The sequence below is a fragment of the Lynx canadensis genome, chromosome D2, assembly GCF_007474595.2.
Source record: "Lynx canadensis isolate LIC74 chromosome D2, mLynCan4.pri.v2, whole genome shotgun sequence".
Taxonomy (NCBI): Eukaryota; Metazoa; Chordata; class Mammalia; order Carnivora; family Felidae; genus Lynx; species Lynx canadensis.
This window is the reverse complement of record NC_044313.2, coordinates 490802-504511: the sequence shown is the minus strand read 5'-3', so window position 1 is coordinate 504511 and position 13710 is coordinate 490802. Positions and strand designations below refer to the sequence as shown.

The 13710-nt window shown below is 58.9% G+C and overlaps 1 protein-coding gene across 1 annotated transcript in view; it reads left to right on the top strand.

Annotated features, from left to right (window-relative positions):
• Window positions 1-606: 606 nt before the first annotated feature.
• KNDC1 (kinase non-catalytic C-lobe domain containing 1) overlaps window positions 607-13710 on the top strand; it is a 62906-nt gene continuing 49802 nt past the window's right edge. Inside the window, exons 1-3 of the mRNA XM_030335179.1 lie at window positions 607-708; window positions 7609-7807; window positions 8364-8422. Coding sequence (XP_030191039.1) covers window positions 607-708; window positions 7609-7807; window positions 8364-8422 — 360 coding nt within the window. The remainder of the gene's footprint in view (window positions 709-7608; window positions 7808-8363; window positions 8423-13710) is intronic.

Sequence of the window (13710 nt, the reverse complement as noted above, 5' to 3'; positions counted from 1 at the left end):
CCCAGAGCCCTCCTGGGAGTGGGCCACGGCCCTCGACCTCGGGGCCCCAGGTGGGCTCAGGCCCAGGCAGCAGCTTGCGGTGGCGTCGCTGAGGACGCCGGCCACACGAGAGGCCCCGCCCCAAACAGTGCCGGCCGCGCACAGGCCGCCGGCTCCGTGCAGCTGCAGAAGCCGCCAGCGTCCCCGAGGAACCGAGTCCCCGAGAGCGCGCAGACCCCAGTCGCGCCCAAGCGCCCGCCAAAGTGAGCCCGGCCTGGCGAGTGCCGGGACCCCCGGTTCCTCCTGGACACCCCGTCCCCCGCTCGGGTGACACTGCGGCAGGCGCGCGGGCGGCGCGCCGAGGGCGGGGCCGCGGGGGGCGGGCGCGTTGCCATGGCGGCGGGGAGCGCGTAGCCGGAGCCGGAGCCGGAGTCCAAACCGAAGCCCGAGCCCGGCCGCGCGCGGAGCCGGAGTCCAAACCGGAGCCCGAGCCCGGCCGCGCGCGGAGCCGGGCGCAGGGCCCGCGGGAAGGCCCAGGCCGGACGGGCGCGGCGGGGCAGGGGCGCCGGCCGGAGCGCGAGGCCCCAGCGCTGGCCGAGTCCGAGGCGCCCCCCGCGCGCCCGCACGATGCAGGCCATGGACGCGGCCGTGGCGGATTTGTACGAGGAGGACGGCAAGGACCTAGCGGGCTACGACTTCGAGCCGCTCCCCACTCTGCCGGAGGACGAGGTGAGCCCGGGCGCGGTGGGCCCCGCCTCCCCCCACCTGCTCCTAGGGGGAGTCCGAGGGAGGGTGCCCCCGCTCCCAGGACCCCTGCCCCTGGCCCAGGTCTTGGAGGCCGCTCTCAGCAACGCCCCGTCAGCCTTAACATTTTCGCTTTGAGAGGACAGGACCCTTGGAATGTCAGCCCCACGGGACAGCAGTGGGTGGGTGGTCACTGAAGAAGTTGGGTCCTTCCGCGGTGAGGGTGGGGGCTCCTGATTATAAACGTTGGATGGATGAGTGTGGGGTGGGGCGTCGTGAGCGGGAGGGGGTGGAGCACTGTCCTCCTCCCTGCTGGCACCCTAGGAGGTCAGTGGGAGGCACTGGCCAGCAGAGCACAATCAGGCCTGCCTGCTCAGGAGCTGGGTGGGGGGGCGGGGGAGCCCCCGGGATTGAGGGCTGCTGCCTGCACACAGAACAGCAGAGGCCTCCGCCCAGCATCCGGAGTCCCGAAGCATCCCCCCTCCCAAGGCTCAGAGGGACCAGCAGTCTCCGCCACATAGAGCTTCTGGTCATTAACTGGACAGGTGCCCACAGAACCGATTTGCCTGCACCTCTTGCTTCCCCACGGCACCCGCAGGCTGAGGCCTGGGGCCAAATCAACAAACCAGGTCCCTCCATGTGATAGGTGGCCCCCCGAGAAGGCAGCCACTCCCAGGAAAACCCAAGGCTCCAGGGTCTTGGCAAAGGAGGGCCTTCCAAGCCTCCAAGCAGGCAGATGCCCCAATCCCTGGGCTTCTGTGCTCACTGTGGAGGGATCCTGGCATCATGCAACCATCCACGGAACGGGCTGTAACCGGCATGTTGCTGATGAGGACCCTCCAGTGCCCACGTGGGCGAGACTGGTGGCCAAGAGTTAGACACGGCCACCACCCTCCTAGAGCAGATAAGGGGGTTCCTAAGGACCTAGCCACAGCCCCCTAGGGCCCTCTGCCTTCTGCCTGCCATCCCCCCACATACACTTTTGCAAGAAGGCTGGCTGTTAAGGGCAGGGTGCATGACATGGTGGCCTTGTCCTTCTGGGGAGCAGAGCCTGCCGTGGGAACCCCGTGGCTGGCCTGCCAAGAGCCGCTGAGGCCGGACCTGAGGGTTGGTGTGCCTCCCCCCGCCCCCACCGCCCCGCCATGGTGGCCTGGATTTGGTGAGAGACAAGGCTGCAGTGAGGGAAAGCTAGAGAATAAATAAACCTCTGGGCATTTCCATGGCTTTGATGCAAAAAGAAAGGGTGCGCCCAGCCCACAGCCTTCAAAATCTCCCCCAGAGGACACATTTCAGTGTGTCTGTTAGAAGACTCACCTCCTAAGTCACCATCCAAAGCAGACGGAGAACGTGGCTCTTTGCATCAGCGACCCCATCCTCTTAGGGCCTCCTTCGTGCCCTGTGGCTGGTGCCAAACAAACAACAGCAGAGCCGGGATTCAGAGCCAGAGCCGGATCCCCGCCCACGGTCTGTATCCCCGTGGCCCTGCTGCCTTCGCCGGGTTGGAGGGTTCCCTGGTGCCCCTCTGGGTTGGAGCAGCCCCCTGGCTGTGCACAGGGCACACGGCTGCGAGGTTCCCATCGTCCTGTGACCGAGGCCTCCAGACGAAGTGGGATGCCACTGGGTTAGTAGCATCCATTGGGAAAGCTCAGATGAGCCCTCCAAACTTCTTTCACCTTTGGGGGAGACAGGCACTGTCTTTGGGCATGCTCCCGTAAAATAGGAAGCCTGCCCAGCTCAAGCCTCGGAGCCAGACCAATGTCCTGTGCCTGTGAACGCACCTGATCCAGACTTTATGCTTCCTGCATACATTCAACTCGGTTGGTGTTGGAGGTTTTCAATCCCCATCAGAGTCGTGTGACTGCACCTGCTAACATTATGGCGTCAGGTTGCACCTGAAAAGCCATCCCGTGTAAGGTGAGGGGGTAGCCAGACTGCAACATCACCCATACTGACGGAAACCCCGGAAAGAGCCAGGACAGAGAAGACACGGGGCATCTTCTCACCCATGGAGGGGTGGTGGGTGCCAGACCCAGGACATGGACAGACTGCACAAGACATGGGAATTCACCATTTTTATAGCTGATTATAACAGCAGACTGCACGACAGGCCAGGACTCCCCACGAGCCCCAGGGAATGTCCTTCCCTGGTTGTAACCCCAAGGAAAATCCAAATGGCCAGTGAACACATGAAAAATGTCTGGCTTCATCAATATCAAGGAACGCAGAATACACCGCCGTGAACACCTGTCCGCGAGGGCTAGATGGCAAGAACTGAAAGACTGTACGGTGGCCACGTCAGCAGGGACAGGCATGGTGGCAGACCCCTTGCTGGTGGCAGTGTCCCAGCGCTTCCACTCTGGGTGTGTGCCCCGGAGGGTTCTCTCAGCTGCAAACCACCGGGGCCCGTGGTGAGCGGGCCTGAGGCCCTGGGGGCTGTCGCCCCACCTGTCCCGCTGCACTGGTCGCAGCAAAGGTCAGGATGAGGGACCAGGCAGAGCAGCGGCTGCCGGAGGGGCAGATGCCAGGCCTTCTGGAGGCAGGTGATGTCGCCTTCAGGGGCCTCCAGGGGACAAGGACAGGGCAGACTTGGAGGTGAAGTTGGCACCGGGGCAGGGCATCTCCGGGTTTCTAGACTTCCCTGCGGTGTAGGGGGCTTTCCTATCCCTTCCGGGTTCTGTGAGCATCTCCCCAGCATCCAGGCACTGGGCACCAGACTGGGCCCAGGGATGTGAAGGTGGGTGGGGGGGCAGCCTGGAGGCACCCACGGCTGTGGGTGCCCTGTGAAGAAACAGATATTCCCACTGGGCCCTCCAGGTCCACGTGATGACCCCACCCAGACGACACAGAGCAGCAGGCGACTGGGGAGGTGAGGAGAGCTTCGTGCTGGGTGACAGTCCAGAGTTGGAGGGGGGCGCTTTAGGGCAAGCACCCCCAACGGGGTACTATGCAGACCTCCCCAGCTTCCTCCAAGCTGCCAGCAGGCCCCGAGATTGTCCACAAGTGTCCTCAGCAATGATTTGGGTTTCTGTTGGGGGTTCCCATCACGGTGCTCCAGGGTTGAGAAAAGTAACATACGAGAGTATGTTTGAAATGAACAATAACCATCCACGGTCCCTGTGGGTCCCCACGTAACCCCGACTCACAGGGTTATCTCTAATGGGGTGGGGGGTCTTCGAGGCACAGAAGCTCCTGGATGGACCCACTTTGCTATAACCAGACAAGCGTGGTCAGGTGGGAAGCCAGCCCTGCCCTGTGGCTGGCGAGGGGCTTCCCTGGGGACCAGCCTCCCTGAGGAGCACCCCTCCTCCCAGCCTGGACAGGACGGGGTTTGTGTCTGCACAATCGCTAGGGAAGGACAGCTCACAGGCCTGCTCACAGCCGAGGCAGCACCTTGCTGGCCAACAGTGAGGGGTGGGGTTCCAGGCCCTGTGGGCTCTACTGGGTTTTGAAGAACCTTCTGGGCCTGCGCTGAAGTCTGGGTCTGTACCCGAGAGGTAGAGCCACCAGAGGCTGCCCAGCAGCGACAAGGTCAGGTCACGCTGGCAATGGCAGGGGATGGCTGCGGTGTGGGAGGCCACGAACCCTCCGGCCTGTCACGGGCCCTCACGGGTGCGGGTCTGTGGCTGCGCTGGACGGGGGACTACAGACAGGCATCAGTGGGAGCTGTGGCCGGTGTTTCTGTTCCCAGCCCGTCACCTCCTTCTGAAACGTTGCCGCGGCCAGTGGAGCCGCGAGTCCTGCCCTGGGGCCCGTGGTATCCGGATCCGGGCCCACCTGGCAGCAAGGCTCGGAACCCACAGGACCCGGAGATGGGCACAGACGTGCAGGATGCCCACGTGGCTCTTGTCTGTCAAGGTGGCTGGGGGTTCTGGTGGGGACGTGCGCTGGGGGAGCAGAGTGGCTGGCACGGGCTTCCCCGTCTCTCACCCCTGCCCGGCCCATTAGCCAAGCCTCAGCCCTTCTGCCCTCCTTGGGCCGTGGATTCAGGCAAGGGAGGGTCATTCCAACAGCCAGGGCTGGAGCAGGCGGAACGGAAGGGAGGGTGGCAGGCCCCAGAGGACAGGTGACCAGGGAGGCCATGGGTCAGGGTCCCCCAGCACTTGGTGACCCCCCGCCACCGTGCTGGTGTATCGGAACCAGCGGCACATCTCAGCCCCGCCCTGGAACCGTGTGTCAGCTGAATCGTGCCTTCCCGTTGCAACAGCTGGGCTTTGGAGGGGCCGAGAGCATCTTGTCCGCGAGTGGCAGCTTCCGCCCTGTGCTGGAAGCAATGACCCACGGAATCCGCCCCGTAAAGTCGCACAGAGAATCCGCCCCCCACCGTTTAGATGCTCCCACTGTGAACAGGCACTGGGGGTTAGGGGCCTCCCCGCTCACGGGGCATCTTCCAGCTGGGCCGGGGGCCCTCGACCCGAACGGGAAGTTGGGCTCTGGGCCGTGAGATGCCCCCGGGGAGCACCCGACCTGGGCTCCCTTCTCCTGGCGGCACATTCAGTCAACACCCGCACAAGCTGGTGCCTGCAGCCTGTGCAGACACCGCGAGCACAGCATCAACAAGGTGCCTGCGGTGGGGACCGGCTCACGCTCGCGCCGTGGGCTTCGTTCTCCTCAGGAGCGTAAACCCAGGCTTTGGGTTGTTGGTTAGTGTGTGTCTACTTGTGTGGTCGCGTGCATGTGCGTGTGCACGCATGTGTGCTGTGTGTGCACGTACACACTGCCAAGACGCCTCTTTAACGAGGCCCCGCGAGCATCACTGGGCTCTCCTGCGTCCTGGGGAGCCCACGTGCTGCAGCGAGGGCCCTAGACTGAGCCAGATCAGACAGACCTTTCATCCGTGGACCTCAGAGGCTGGGAAATTCAGATTTTCCGGTTTGCCAGCCTCCTCCACGCCCGAGTCTAATCCTGTGCTCTGCTTTGTGCCCTCATTCTCCTTTGAAAACTCCCAGACCACCTTCATCACAGGGCTGCACGCATTTCTGGAGCCTGGCTGGCAGCTCTGACTTGGATGTGGGTGAACCCCGTGGCCCCGTCTTCTCGAACCAGCTTCCGGTGGGCTGGCTGGCCTTCCCTCATCCATCTACCCCACAGAAAGAGCTGGAAGGGCCTGGGGAGTGACGTGGAGGCCTGTGCTGAGCTCTGAGGAGGAAGCAGATGGTGGGATGTGCCAAGTCACGTGGGCACAGGCAGCCCAGGCCCGGGTCCCCTCCTGTCACCTGCACTGCTGAACCCCAGAGGTTTGGCCAAGGTGCCCATGGGGGCCAGTCCCTGATTTTTCTTTCTTCTTTCTTCCTTTCTTTCTTTCTTTCTTTCTTTCTTTCTTTCTTTCTTTCTTTCTTTCTTTCTTTCTTTCTCTTTCTTTCCTTCTTTTTCTTTCTTTGTTTCTTTCTTTCTCTTTCTTTCCCCCTCTTTCTTTTTTGTTTCTTTCTTTCCTTCCTTCTTTCCTTTCTTCTTTCTTTCTTTCTTTCTTTCTTCCTTCCTTTCTTTCTTTCCTTGTTTCTCTTTCTCTTTCTTGGCTTAAGCTCTTTGTCCCCTATGTCTGTGGTTGTGGGGATTCCTTGCAATACAAATGGGGAAAATTCAAGGGCAGGAGCTAGGAGACTTTCCAGGCCTGGAGGGCTTGGCCACACGGGGAGAACACTCCTGTATGCTGGGAGGGGTGGGCAGCTGAGGCTGGAGAAGGAGGGGGCTCCGTCTCTCTTCTACACCATCTCCCCCACCCTCCACCTCCTCTCCTGACCCCACGCACATGCTTCCTGCAGGCTCCAGCTCCCAGCCTGGCTCCCTGAGCTCCTCCCTCCCGAGGGCCGGTGGAACACGGTCCCACAGACGCACAGAGGTGACTAGGGCATTGAACAGCAGGCCAGATTAGGGCCTCGAGATCCAAGGTGTCTGACGTGTGGCAGTGTGTGTGTGCACACTCAGGGTGCACGTACGGGTCTGAGTGTGTGCATACAGGTATGTTGTGCACGTGTGAGGGTGTGTATAGCGTATGTGTGAATGTGTGTGGGTGTGTGTGACTCGGGATTGCACCAGTGTGCATTTAAGTGAAAGTATGGGCATCTGAGCGTGTGTGAGACTGTGTGGCATATGCCTGACCACTGAGGACACATCAACTCGTTTTATGAGCGTGCTGGTACATGTGTGATTTGCATGTGTGCATGTGAGTGCACATGTTGGTGTAAACCCACGTGCGTGCGTGCACAAGGGAGGTGTGTGCGTGTCTGACAGCGTGCGGGTGTCCGACGTGCACACATCCGGAGTGCGTGTGTGCGTGCTGGTGACGTAGTCACAGCGGAGTCTAGTCGGATGTGAACGCTGAGCCCAGCACAGGGAGGCCTGGGGTCCGGCCTGCAAGAGAAAGCCCCTTGACCTGGGTCCTGCGTGCACTGCCTGGAGCACCTGCTCTGCTACGGGCTTCCCGCACACCGTGCATTTGTACACGTCGGCTCGTCTCCACCGGTGCCCACGTCTTGCTTACGACCTGAAAGCCCTCGGCGTGCCCACCGAGCCGCGGGTGGTGAGCCTGTGGGCCGGGTGCCTCCGCCAGGGGGCTGTGGGGCGGCCAGAAGTTCTGGGACAAAGAACTGGGTCCCGACCGCAGGAGTAACACCTGTTCCCAATGATGTGCCGGTCATTTTGCCAAATACTCTGTGGCTTCTGGCCACAGGGGACAGTGGGCTGGGTGACATTCTGGGTTAGTTGTTTTTCCTTAAAAAGCCTTTGCCTGCAACCCTGTTTCTGACGTAAAGTGAAACGTCGCCGCGTGCCGTCTGCTTCCCTGGAATCGGCCTCGACGTGGGGGTGCCGGGCCTTCCCTGGGGAGGGGGCCCTACGGCGGCCTGGGCCCGTCCCCAGACCCGTCTCAGCCGCGGCCTGTCTCGGCAGGAGAACGTGTCCCTGGCCGACATCCTGTCGCTGCGGGACAGCGGCCTCAGCGAGCAGGAAGCGTGGGCCGTGTGCCTGGAGTGCAGCCTGTCCATGAGGAGCGTTGCCCACGCGGCCATCTTCCAGACCCTCTGCATCACGCCCGACACCCTGGCTTTCAACACCAGCGGGAACGTGTGCTTCATGGAGCTGCTCAGCGGTGAGCCCGGGGCGGGGCGGCAGGGGTGGGCGCGGAAGGTAGCTGTGGGGCACAGTGTGGACACGGGCGCCCTGGGCCGGCCCGGGGCAACAGAGCCCAGGCCTCCCTGGTCCCCTGGTGGGATCTCCAGCCCCGAGGACCGCTGCGGGAGAAGGAGGCGGGAGGGCCCGCGTGCACGGTTCACGCGGTCCCCGCGGGGACGAGCCGGGGGCTGCCAGCTCCGAGGCATCCGGTCCTGCTGGCCCACAGGGGGTGCACGTGCAGAGGGCATCGTAGCGGGCACAGGAGGCCGCCTGACATCTGCCTCCAGTGTTCCCGTGGCCTCCCCTCCCCGCCACTGTGCTCTTGGGACCGTTTCCCCACACTTCACAGTGAAGAGGGAGGTTTTCCCTCTCAACCGCTGTTTCCTCAGGGACGCGGGGACAGAAGGGGGTCGGGAGAGAGCCACCGGCCCCCGGGAAGCAGGAGGCGACGCGCCTCCCCCCGGGCTGGCGGGTCTCTCTTCACCCTGGGCGTTGTGGGCGTGTGACCGGAGCCTTCTCTCTTCCGTCCCCAGATGACCCCGAGGGTGCCTTTGTTCCCCCGGAGTTCGATGTGACCGGGAACACCTTTGAGGTGGGTGGCCAGGCCGCTGGGGCTGAGGCACCTCTGTGCGGGGTCGGGGGGGCTGTCTTGGGACACCCACCTTTGTCAGACTCAGGGTCCCGATGGGGCAGCTCGGCTCTGGTGATGGCTTGCTGTCTGCATGTGCGCGTGCCATGACAGCTGTAGAGTATGTCTCCCGAGTGCGAATTTACTAGATTTAACTTGCTAAGAGCGTCTGGAACTGGCAGTGGCGGCTGGCGGGGAGTCACGGTTTCTCGGGGAGAATTAGCGGAGGGTGGGTCGTGGCACCCAGAGGAAACACGTGGCCTCTGAAGCATCAGTCCCCAGCGGGAGCAGCACCCACAAGGCCCCCGGGCCCCCCCCACCCCCGACCCTTAGAATGGACCCCGGGGCCCTGCTGTGCGCAGGTGCGGGAGGTCCGGGTCGGGCACGAAGGAAGGGCTGGAGAGCCCAGCTTTCCGCAGAGCCCCGGCCCCATAGACAGTGGAGAAAACGAAATCACTTGTTAACAAGTAAGTGTTTAGTTACAAACTCAAAACTGTAGATGAAAACACATTAGCTTAGTGACATTAGGTTACGTTTTCACCCCCAAATGAGAGTTTTAGGATTGGCTCCTCCTGTGCTCAGTTTTCCTTTAAAATAAGCTGGAACCCAGCCCCTCGCTGAGAGCCCCTTGTCCCAGCTCCGCTGGCAGCAGGACGCAGGCCCGAGTCGCTGGTGGGTCAGGTCCCTGGCTTCCCTGAAGGGTCAGCACCAGGCCCGCGTGCCCTTCTGTTTGTGGCCGTTCCCGTCCCTGGTCTGTGCACAGGCTTCTGCCTTTTCACTGCATCTTTAATGTTTCTTTTCTTTTCTTTTCTTTTCTTTTCTTTTGAGAGATAGATAGATAGATAGATAGATAGATAGATAGATAGAAAGAAAGAAGGAACAGGGGAGGGGCAGAGAAAGAGGGAGACACAGAATCAGAAGCAGCTCTAGACTCTGAGGTGTCAGCACAGAGCCTGACGCGGGGCTCGAACGCACGGACTTCGAGGTCATGACCTGAGCTGGAGTCAGATGAACTGACTGAGCCGCCCGGGCGCCCCTTCACTGCATCTTTAGAACCGGACCGGACACGACACTAAAGCCCAGAAAGTAGTGATGTCCTCTGCCCCCGCCCCCGGTCCGCCGGCCAGGCTCCTGCACTCCTTCCCTGTCCCCTCGCGGTTCTGTGCCTAAAAGCAGTATCGTTTCGTTCGCGCTGTTTTTAACATTCTAAAACGAGCATCAGCTGCGATGCGTGCCATCCTCTGGAACTTCCTTTTACGCACTTCCGCGAAGATCCATCGGGCCACGCGCGCTGTCATTGTCACCCCTGTGAAGTAGCGAGCCTCTCCGCCCGCGCTGCGCCTTCTCCGTGGGTCTGGGCCGCAGCTCCTCCGGGGCGTGAGCCCAGCGACGCGGCGGCCACACGTGCGCTCCGGCCGCCCGCGGGCCCGTCTCCTCGTGCTTTTCTTCAGAGTCTCACCGTCTTGCCGGGACCGTAAAGGTCTCGTCTGTGACTTGTCTTCACACCGTCTTTAAGGCAGCGAGCGGCTCTCAGCCTCTTTGGCTCTCGGGACCCCTTTACGCCCCTGCAAATCTCAGAGCGGCCAGAGCCAGAGAGCTTCTGTTTGTGCGGGTTACGCCTACCGGTCCGTGGTGTAGACCAGGGCTGAGACGTGGGAAGCGGTTACCTAGTAATTCACTTAAAAATAGCATCAAACTGCTGCCTGTTGACACACGGGACGTATTTCTATTAGCAATAGCAGCATTTTCCCAAGAAAACCGTGAGAAGGGTGGGGCTGTTTCACACATCTGCAAGCCCCGTAGCGCCCTGCTCTGTGGAAGCCAGCGTGGTTTCCACGGCAGCGTGCGGCCTGTCGCGATGGCACCGCGGGTGTACCCCGGAGGGTCCAGGGTGCGCTCGGACCGCACGACACAGAGGCGGCAAAGAGCATGGCCCAGTCACCCTGAAAACCGTTCGCCCCAGGAGGGGCCCCTTGGAGGTCTCCTGCCTCAGTATAATCTCCTCTCAGCCCTAATATAGTCAAATTTATTCATGTTTTCTCTCATTGTTAGTACTTGTTGTACCTTAAGAAACCTCGCCACCCCCAAGGTCTAACAGGGACATGCTCGTAATTTCTACATAATTGACTTTTTTCTGTAGCTGAGGTAACGGCCCCGTTTTATGCGTTTCCCTGTGGATACCCGCTCCTGGACCTGCCAACCCCGATGCTGGCCACAGCCGCTGTGCACCCAGCTCTGGACAGCAGGGTGGGCTTCCTGGCTCCGTGCTCCCGGCCCCTGCCCCAGACCCAGCCCTCCCGGCTGGGCACCCGCTCCTGTCCTTTTTCAAGTGTTCTGACTCTGCTCAGCCTTCACTCTTGCACGTCAATCTGAGAATTAGCTATCAGGTTCCACAAAATCCTCTGCTGAATCAAGGGGCGTCTGGGGGGCTCAGTCGGTTGGGTGTCCAACTCTTGGTTTCGGCTCAGGTCACGATCTCGCTGTTCGTGGGATCAAGCCCCACGTTGGGCTCTGTGATGACAGCACGGAGCCTGCTTGGGATTCTCTCTCCCTCTCTCTCTACCACCCCCCCCCACTCTCTCTCTCTCTCTCAAAATAAATAAATAAACATTAAAAAAACACCTCTATTGAATCTGTCCATCACTTTGGGGAGAATTCAGTCATTATAAGTTCTTCTCCATGAACACTTCTTCCTTTTCATTTATTTAGATCTCAGTAACATTTTTTCACTGTAGGAGTCTTGAATATCACTTACTAGTTTATGCTCTGGAACTGGATATTTTCTGCTTCTATTCTAAATTAATGGTCATCTTGTCATTGCATTTTTCTGCTTGTTTGTTGCTAGTCTTTGGAAACGCAGTTCACTTATTATCTCAATCTTATGTCCATCCACCTTGCTAAACTCTTTCGTTATTTCCCATAACTTACAGATTCTTTAGCTTTTCTGTCTAACTGACCAGGTCACCAGCCTGTGCAAAGGTTTTGCATCACGTCTCCCTTCTCATCCTGCTCTGTGCCCACAGGAGCCGCAGCAAGGTGCCAGGTAGCACAGTGTAGCGGGCCCGCATCCTGCCTCAGGGACACGGGGCTCAGAAAGTGCTGTTTCTCCCCTTCTGGGGGGAAAAGCCAGGGTGGCGTTTGCTACGTGCCTGCCCTCTGTGCCATGTCCTATCACGAATGTACCTTAGGTTTTACGAAAATGTTTCTGCACCCTTTGAACTGATCATTGAGATTTTTAATACTTACGCATTTATTTTCTAATGTCAATTCATCCTTTCCTGCTTAGAGAAACCAGGCCAGCTGTCTTATCTTCTTGGTGCACTGTTGCATTGGATCTGCTGGTGCTTACTCTGGGGTTTTGTGCCGTTTCCGACTGGTACTGGGGGCAGGGCCCTCTCAGTCTGTGCGAGCGCCCCTGCCCCTGCCTGGGAGGGTTTATGTAACGACAGGGCGCACTGCTCCTGGAGGGCTGGTCCCACTTACTTATGAGGCCACCTGTTCCCTTTGAAGGAAGTTCTTTCAGTGCTGCTCAATTTTTAACAGTTACAGGGTCCATCTATTTTGTATTTCTCATTGAATCAGCTCTCTGGTAAGCTGAATATTTCTGAAATGTACCCATTTTTAATTGTTTTTTAAGTCATCAGCGTTTGGTTGTAGACAGTGTCCCTTCTTAGTCCCTGCACCGTCTGTGGGATATTGGATAATTTAAATTCTCTTCCCTTGCACTTGTCAGTCGCACTGGGGGGTTTTACTTTGTTAGTTTCTTCAAAGAGCCCACTTTATACCACATGATCTTTCCCGATGTGGTTTCATTTTCTTTTTCGACTGATTCTGCTCTACTTTCCATTCTCTTTTCCTTGTTTTGAGTTTGGTAAGCATTCCTTCTCTAAAATAAGTTGGACACTCAGCTCGTCTGTCTTCAGCCTATCTTCCTTTCTAATATGAACATTTATATCCAAGGCTATGAATTTCCCTCAAAACATGGGTTTAGCTGCATCCTGCAAGCTTTGCCTTGTAGCATCTGCAGTATTTTCTACTTCTAAGTATTTCTTTTAATTCCCACTGGGATTTCTTCTTTAGCCTATGAGTTGTTTGGCAACAAGAACGGGTTGAGTTTTGTCTGCCTTTTTTTGAGGTGTAATACACATACAGAAACACACATGTCACAAGCATGGCAACACCCTATGGGGTGCAGGGCCAGGTGGGTCCATGATAGAGTCCACAACCCAGCCTGTCCACAGTGACAAGCAGGGTTCCCAAGTCTTAAATGCGTCACATCTCTAGAATCTTCCTATAATGAAAAGTCTTGTTTTCTGAGTTATCTTAATTCCCAATGGGTGATAGGTGATTTTCTTTGTTTTTCCGTCCATGGAGCAAACAATCCTTCTTACCTGACACATGAAAGGGGCCTGCAGAGTGCACCGATGCCTTGGTCCCAGTGTTTGCATGGGCCCATGCATCCCCCATCAGCCCTGTGATTCCAGGGTCTCTGTTCTACTCTTGTATTAGCTTCATGCTGGTGCCTGTCCCTGGGGCTGTCAGAACATCCCTAAGCGTCACATCTGGAGACCCCAGGAATAACTGCACGTGTCACGTGGGCTCGTCAGGTCTGCCCAGGCACCTGTTCCTGCCTGCGTCCTGGGGTGGCAACCCCCTGCCCATAGGAACCATGGTGGCAAATGTGTTTTCTTAGTGCCACTGCTGCTGTGACACCAAGACGCCTCTGGCCCTGACCTCTGTGTCTCTGCACTATTGCGCGGGTGCAGCCCGTTGGACCACTTGCTGGCCGTGTCAAGACTGAGCCCATCCTCTTGCCCACCACACACCTTCCAGACCTCTAGTTGGCATAGCTCATGCTGCTGCCCACCAGCCCCTGCCGGCCTGGTCTTGCCCCCACATCCGCCCCAGAGAGAGGACAAAGATAGGTAGCAGTCCTCAAGTCCTCATACTGAATTCCCCCTTGTGACCCTACCCCACCACCCACCCACTGCTGGGCTGACCCTTCAGTCTCCCTAAAACCCAAGATGCATGGAAGCTGGCCCTCCTGGGACCATCCTCTGAACATCTCAACCCTTGCTCAGGAAACCCCAGAGATGGGCTAGTTTCCAAAAGCTAAAACTGTGACCCATGGCCAACATTCAAGGCCTGCCCCAGGCAAGCCCCCAACTGCTACAGGAGTCTTCTCTGGACCTTATCACCCTGAGTATGTGCGGGTTCCAGTGGAGCCTAGCCAGGATGACCTCAGCATCCGC